Here is a 7,500-nt window from a genome sequence, read left to right as displayed (position 1 = left end):
TTTTTTTCCTCTTTTTTTTGAATGAAGGGGAAAAGGAAGGATGCTAGGAAACAGGGGTGTAGTGCTATTTGTTTACCCACACTTAAACCCTCCCTGTATAATTTGTTGACTGAAGTGCCCCCCAGGTGTGTACTTGGTCCCCTCCTTTTTTCCGTCTACACACAATCTCATGAAAATAGCAGATCTACAAGCTCACTATGCATGCGCAACGCTTTGTGATCCTGTAGATTGGCTATTTTCTCAGGCCGTTAATCTATTATGACATGCCCAGAGTAGGGAGTACGGACGCCAGGGTCCATATGGTTAAGTACCAGAGTGTGGCTCATTTTAAAGGTCACAGTATGTGATCCATTGTTCCTAACGGTGGCAAGTTTACATACTATCAAAAATCAACTATAACTAACGATCAAATATTAGACTGAATTCATGAATATTTTCATCATGTCTGAACACGATGATATTTGGTGACGAATGTAAAAACATTATTGTATTCATTTCAACAGGGATTGTGTTTACTGTGAATATTCTGTTCATCACCAAAGTGGCGGGGCATCATTCATGCACGTGTAAGGTGTAAGGAAAGATGGAATAACACCTTTTTTGTACAATGTTTGTAACAATGTTACAAAGTAATGTAATCAAGGGGGTTAAAAGGGCATTTTGTACCCAAGACGTCTGTGGACGTCTTGGGTATTACCGCACGTGCAGAGCCCAAGACGTCTGTCTATATATATATATATATTTATTATTATTTTTTTTATCAAAAAAATCAAAACAATGATTTTTATTTTATTTTTAATACGTGGTGCCAAAGTTAGTGTTTTCGCCATTGAGAATGCATTTGGCGTTTAAATTAAATAACTCAGAAACTATAAAACATTTCAAAGTAAAAAGTTCCAGCATGTGTCTCCACAGTCAGCTGAATTATAAAAAATGTGAATGGATTTCCTAGGTGAAAGTGATTTTTGGGCAGTTTTGCGTGGGCACTGGGCTCTCAATGTGTTAAGAAGCTAGCAAACCTGGAAAGATGGAAGGGATTGGGGGGACTAATTACCTACCTTACTCCAACATCCTTAGTGTTCATTTAACTCAGAAGAGTGTACAAATGGAACCAAAAGGGTCATCTGTGCACTTTTCAAGGGTAGCTAATTTCTTCCCTTAAATCCATGTTGTGGTGTGCTTTGGTGTGTGTGTGTCCAGCTGATGACCAAACACCCGGCCAAGCGTCTGGGCTGTGGCCCCGAGGGGGAGAGGGACATCCGGGACCACGGCTTCTTCCGCTACATGGACTGGGACAAGCTGGAGAACAAGGAGGTGCAGCCGCCATTCAAACCCAAAGCTGTAAGTCTGAACGTCCCCTGGACCGTGGCCCTTTTAGACCTGACACTGGCCCCGGGAACCCTCAACAAGGAAGTGCAAGAGGGGGGCACGGTGGCGCAGTCGGTAGCGCTGTTACGCCTCACAGCTAGAAGGTCCTGGGTTCGATTCTTGTCGGCGCCGTGTTCTCTCCTCCGCGTCATCAGTGCCCATACCCTACGTGGGTTTGGCAAAAAGGGTCTTTCTGTGTGGAGTTTGCACGTTCTCCCCGTGTCTCCTATAGGGTAGGTACTACCCTCACAAAAATCATGCAGTAATCCTGGTCACTATACTGCCTCCCCCTGGTCAGCCAGGGCGCCTGATGGAGGGGAAAGGAACTGGTTGGAATAACGTGTTCCTTCCAAACGGGGAACCCCCCCCTCCCCCCTGTCGGAGAAGCGGCTTGGACTCCTTATGCATTGAAGGAAGCATGAGGTCAGTCTGTTGCTCTCCCCAGGTTGGCAGAGGGAGTGCAGAGCCCAGCATTATATTGATTAGACAATTGGAACTGGGTGAAAAAAATGGGTTGCAAAATCATGGGATAAAATGTATATAAGAAAACCACACACACACAAGGAAGTGCATTTCCTATACTCCCAAGTGCCATCTCAAACCCAAAGCTTTAACTCTCCAGTCCTGCCATGAATAAATAAGTACTTTATCTAGTTGGACCATGATGGAGTCAGATTGCATAAGGCCAGTTTTAAATCTGACATTTAGTCTGCCCTTATTGGCTTGTACACACTTTAGATCTGAGTAAGTGCTTTGAGCTTTCTAGAGCCGAGGCCGACCACAAGTGACCCTGACCACAAAACGACCGTCAACAAGGCAATGTATTGACCATCCGGACAAAAGTGAGAGTAGAAACTCAGTCTGACAACAATGGTCCTTGACCACTTAAGCCTTATATACTTTGTTGTACGACGGAAATAGCGGATCTAGTGTTGAGAATATTGGTAGACATGCTGTGTTCGCTAATTCTTTCATTCTGAAACAGACATCTTTCCCTTTCGCTACTCCTTAGGGTGTTTTTGTCACCGTATATTTGCCTGTACATTGTATATTTTAACCATCCTATGAATACCACTAGGAGCAGTGAGCAGACATTATACATAACATTATATATAACAGGTCGTTTCGAGGAAGCAATCTGATTGGTTCGAAACAGCTTTCTAGCCGTGCTTAAACCACGATAATGGCCCGGCTATTCAAAACAAAGAATTCACTTCGCAGGCGTGCATTAATGACGATAAAGAACACCCTCTCGTGTAATAGTGCTTAATTAGTACAGCGCTCAGGGAGCAGTTAGGAGTTAAGTGACTTTGATACAATTGCTGAGGCCTGGAATCGAACCTGGTACCTTCGGCTTCCCAGGCGGCCTCTCTGACCATTCAGCCATGGCCATACCTATAAGGACATGGACGCCATGGACCTATGAAGAATGTGTTTATGCCGTATCACTGTACAGTGACCCCAACATGACCTGATGATGGCTCAAACACAGAGATTCAATCTGACACTGACCCCCAAAAAATGTCCAAGGAAACTATGTGACCTTTAGAACTCTTAATAGATTGGCCCCCAGATGAAGCCCCAGTAAGGAAGGCTTTACAACTTCATGGCTCCAATAGTGAATCTAGTGGAAAAATCCACACTTCCAAATGTTTCTCCACTTTTCTCTCTGTCTCTGTCTTCTTACATTTTATTGATCTTTTCCTCCTGAAATATGCCCTGTCCGTCTCTGTCCTGTCTTCTCTGTGGGATTGTACACAGGTAAGTCAAGAAAGCATCATGATTAGAGCCTGGCCCGTGGCACATGTTTGGGTTGGAAGCTGATGCTTAATATATATTGGGCTAAATACATATAAAAAAAAGGTCAATCTACAAGCTCACAATGTGTTGCATCTCAATGCAATGTGAGCTAGTATATGTGCTATTTATGAAGTTAAAAGGTTGGCACGGACTCATTGGCTGTGTAATTGCCATTACCAAAAGTAACAATATATGAAGATATATCGGCTGGGCTCTAATCATGATGATGATAACGGTGGTGGTGATGGTGATGGTCATGATGTGATGGTCATGATGTGATGGTCATGATGTGATGGTCATGATGTGATGGTCATGATGTCTCACATGTTGAATGAGGAACGAGTGATGAGAAGTCTCTGAAACTGTGACCCTTAGTATGATGACACACTGCTTGTTAAGATGATGGTGATGGTGATGATGATGAAGGTGATGTTGGTGATGAGGATGTCGACTGTGTGTGACGATGGAGGTGATTGTGATGGAAGTCAACAGTGGGACGATGGAGGTGATTGTGGACAAAATCCGGACTATATGCTACAGAGCCTCTTGCCAGATGTTGTAGTAGTTAGTGTGAACGCTGCCTTCCATATCGGAGTTCGGAACACTACCGTACCCGAGTGCGCCTGGAGAGGCGGTCTGGGGAACAATTCATGCGTGCTCGGGTAAGACACGCTACAATGTGAAAGCCATCTTTACCAGAAGATGGGAGTGGACTACTAATCATATATAATACAGTATATCACATGAGCGACACGTTATTTTACCTGGGTTGTACCTTCTTGACATGATAATCCCGCTAGTGTGCGAGTATGAAAAAAAAACCCACATGTGTAGCGAGCGCTGCCGCTATGGAAGACAAGGATAAAGATACCAAGGATTAGTCTGTGACGCCACTGTTATGCAACACGGTGCATTCGGTGGCATATACACTAGAGGCTGCTTATAAGATACCATAATGCGTCACTGACGTCAGTCATATATAATTGCACACATTGCTTTGGTTGTGGATTGTTGTTCTGTAATCATTACAACTCAAGACAACGTCAGGAACGCAGTCAAACTTTATTATTTGCTCTAAACTCTGGACACGTGACTCTCGTTCATCTTCTGTCACATGACATGCTCGATCTCCCAAAGCCCATGGTCCACAGCGCCCCAATGAGGCATAATCGCAATTCCAATCAATCGGACCCGGTCTGAATCTGCCCTGTGATGGAGGACAACAGTGGCACTGAGGGTGACAGTGGTGGTGATGATGATAATTATAATGAAGCTAGTCAACTGTCTGTCATTCTGATTCAAACTGGCACAAATGTGATTAGATGAGATTTTGCCATGACGCCATGACACAGATAAAGATGGATGGATGGATGGATGGATGGAGGGATCGCTGAAACTGGAATATCGGTGGCCTATTTCTACCTCTCCCTTTCTTGTCTTCTCCACCCACCCTTTCTATCATTTACTCATACTGGCCAGATGTTGTCTGGGAGTCTGGGACACGTCCCTCTGTCTGGAACCATGTGCTGTGACAGAGGGAAAGATGGGGTGGGGAGTGGGAGTGAGAGAGAGAGGGGTCGATCTGATGCATGCGTGTGTGTGTCTAGACTCCAGATAAAGGCTGGGAGGGGGGCTGATGGTGTTGCTATAATAGTGCTCCACCCTGTTTGTGCGGCCGTGGTAACTGTGATCCTAATGGCAGCGGTCAGGTGGATATGTGAGGACACGCCCACACACATGCACTCACACCACAAGAATTGTTGGTTTACAGAGTGTGCTCATCAACTGACGGATGTACTACACACACCCACATGAACGTGACTGCCAGAGTGCTCAAGCAAGACAAGCACACATTCATCCAGAAACGCATGCTCTATGCACACTCTATCACGCACGTACGCACGCACGCACGCACGCACGCACGCACACGCCCCCCCCCACACTCAGCCTTAGGCCACTCTCGTGTTAAAGACTCCTTCTGTGTGTGTGTGTGTGTGTGTGTGTGTGTGTGTGTGTGTGTGTGTGTGTGTGTGTGTGTGTGTGTGTGTGTGTGTGTGTGTGTGTGTGTGTGTGTGTGTGTGTGTGTGTGTGCGCCTCTCTCAAATGATCAAAGAGTAGTAGTGGTGTGACTGCTGGTGTAACTTTCGCACTTCACAGTTAGTTGACAGTATTGTTGAGAAACGGTGTGTATGTGCATGTCATTTTACATGCATGTGTGTGTGTGTGTGTGTGTGTGTGCGTAACCGTGGGAACCGGATCCAACAACAAGGAACCAGAATCGGTTCCATCACATTTTGGAACCGTTTCCGGAACGGGTTTCATCACACTGTCAGAGCTGCTACAGTTGGAGGCCATCGATATTGTCCTTTTCTTTTTGCTGAGGTTTGCGTGATCTGCGCAAAAGGACAGTTAACCCATTTTGGGCGGGAACCCCTTTTGGTGTTTTAAACATTATGTTATAATTTAGCTATTGAAAAATAGCAGATCTACAAGCTCATAGCGCGCCACCGAGTGGCGCGCTACGAGCTTGTAGGTCTGCTATTTTTGAAAAATCGTGAAAATTTCAGAAAACTGGAGGATTTAGAAGGTTTTTTCTTAAAATTTTGAGGTCTGGCCTAAATGGGTCAAATGATAAGGGACAATATCGGTGGCACCCAACTGTATGTGGACTTCACGTCTGGTATACAGTTATTATACCGGTGGTTCTCAAACGTTTTCTTTATTTCAAGGACCGCCATAACTCTGAGAGTGTACAGATGGAACCATTTGTACACTCTCAGAGTTACAGACCTGTAAGGGTCCATTTGGAACCCCCATCTGTAACTCTGACAGTACGTTTTAACAGCGGGCGACAGCCAGACGAATTTTCCGGAAGTGCAACCGACGATAGCAGGCGAACAGGCGATGGCCGAAAAGTGGGCGGGGCAACGTCGCCCGAAAAGATACAAATAATTCATCTTTTTGGGCGATGACGGGTGATTGGACGATGTGTCGGCTGATGCTCGCCTGCTGTTAAAACGTACTGTGAGAGTGTATAGGAATCGTTAAGGAACGGGACCGTTAAGATGGAATCGCTACGGAACCAGAATTGTTCAAATCCTAAAGGATCCCAACCCTCGCTGAAACCAGCTCTACTTCTTTGTATCTGTTGTAGCAGCTACAAACGTCAGCTGTATCTTTGCATCGTGGTGTCGCTGGCTCAGTTGAATGGTAGCCTGTAGCTTTGTATCTGCCAGCATGTGAACGCAGCATTATATTAGACAGCACGTCATCATAAACACTAAATGAAGGTTGCCAGAACAGCTTCAGTGTGCCTTGGCATAGATTGCACGAGACTCTGGAAATCTACTGGAGGGGATGGAACATAATCATATTCATTTCATCAAACATTCAGTGACCCCCTCATGCCTTGTGGATGGGGCACGCATCCTGGAAGAAATCCCTCCCAACAGGATAGATGTGTTTCATCGTAGGATATAAAGGTGATCTCGCAGAATAACTTTGCAGTGACCCTTCCCTCTAAGGCAGGGCTGGGCAACTTTGACGATGGCAAGGGCCACTATATTTCCACACTCACTCCCTAGGGCCATATATTACTGTCGTAGCAAAAATAGACGATCTACTCACTCCCTAGGGCCATATATTACTGTCGTAGCAAAAATAGACGATCTACAAGCTCAAAACGCTGCGACGCGTTTTGAGCTTGTAGATCGGCTATTTTTGCTATTTTCAAATTGAAATCTTGAATTATTTTTTTGCTATTTTTGAATTGGAATCCTGAAAATTAACATTTTTATGTAATTTCAAATGCCTTTTAATTATACTTGTGTTGAGCAATGAGCTACTAATTTAGACTGAAGTAATTAAAGCGGGTCATGTTTGCATGTTGTGGAATTGTAACAGCTGAAACCAATATTATATCAGTATATTCTGACATTAACCTGAGGGCCACATTAAGTGAAGGTGGGGGCCGCATGTGGCCCCCGGGCCGCCAGTTGCCCAACCCTGCTCTAAGGGACCAGGTGACCCAGACCATGCCCCCCCCCCCCCCCCCCCCCCCCCCCCACAGCATTACGGAGCCATGCATGCGCCGCATTTCTGACTGGCTCAAGCAAATCGGGTCCTGGGCAATTCTCTCTAGATGTATGGCTGCCATGCATGCGGTCACCGCCTTTTGGAAAATAATGGCGATGCATGACTCATCTGACCATCGCTTTTCTACACATCTCTGTAGTCCAGTGTCTTTTTGCTTTGACACCGCTTAACTCTCAAATGTGCCTTTGTCTTTGTAATGAGAAAACAGCCTGTCGACGACCTAGCGAGAAGGCTGCT

The 7,500-nt window shown here is 45.4% G+C and overlaps 1 protein-coding gene across 1 annotated transcript in view; it reads left to right on the top strand.

The window, feature by feature from the left end:
• prkcbb (protein kinase C, beta b) overlaps nucleotides 1-7,500 on the top strand; it is a 164,076-nt gene that overhangs the window by 135,105 nt on the left and 21,471 nt on the right. The window contains exon 17 of the mRNA XM_079521676.1: nucleotides 1,201-1,341. Within this exon, the coding sequence (XP_079377802.1) occupies nucleotides 1,201-1,341 (141 nt within the window). The remainder of the gene's footprint in view (nucleotides 1-1,200; nucleotides 1,342-7,500) is intronic.

The sequence above is a fragment of the Electrona antarctica genome, assembly GCF_951216825.1.
Source record: "Electrona antarctica genome assembly, chromosome: 14".
Lineage (NCBI taxonomy): Eukaryota > Metazoa > Chordata > Actinopteri > Myctophiformes > Myctophidae > Electrona > Electrona antarctica.
This window is presented reverse-complemented; position numbering and strand designations above follow the sequence as displayed.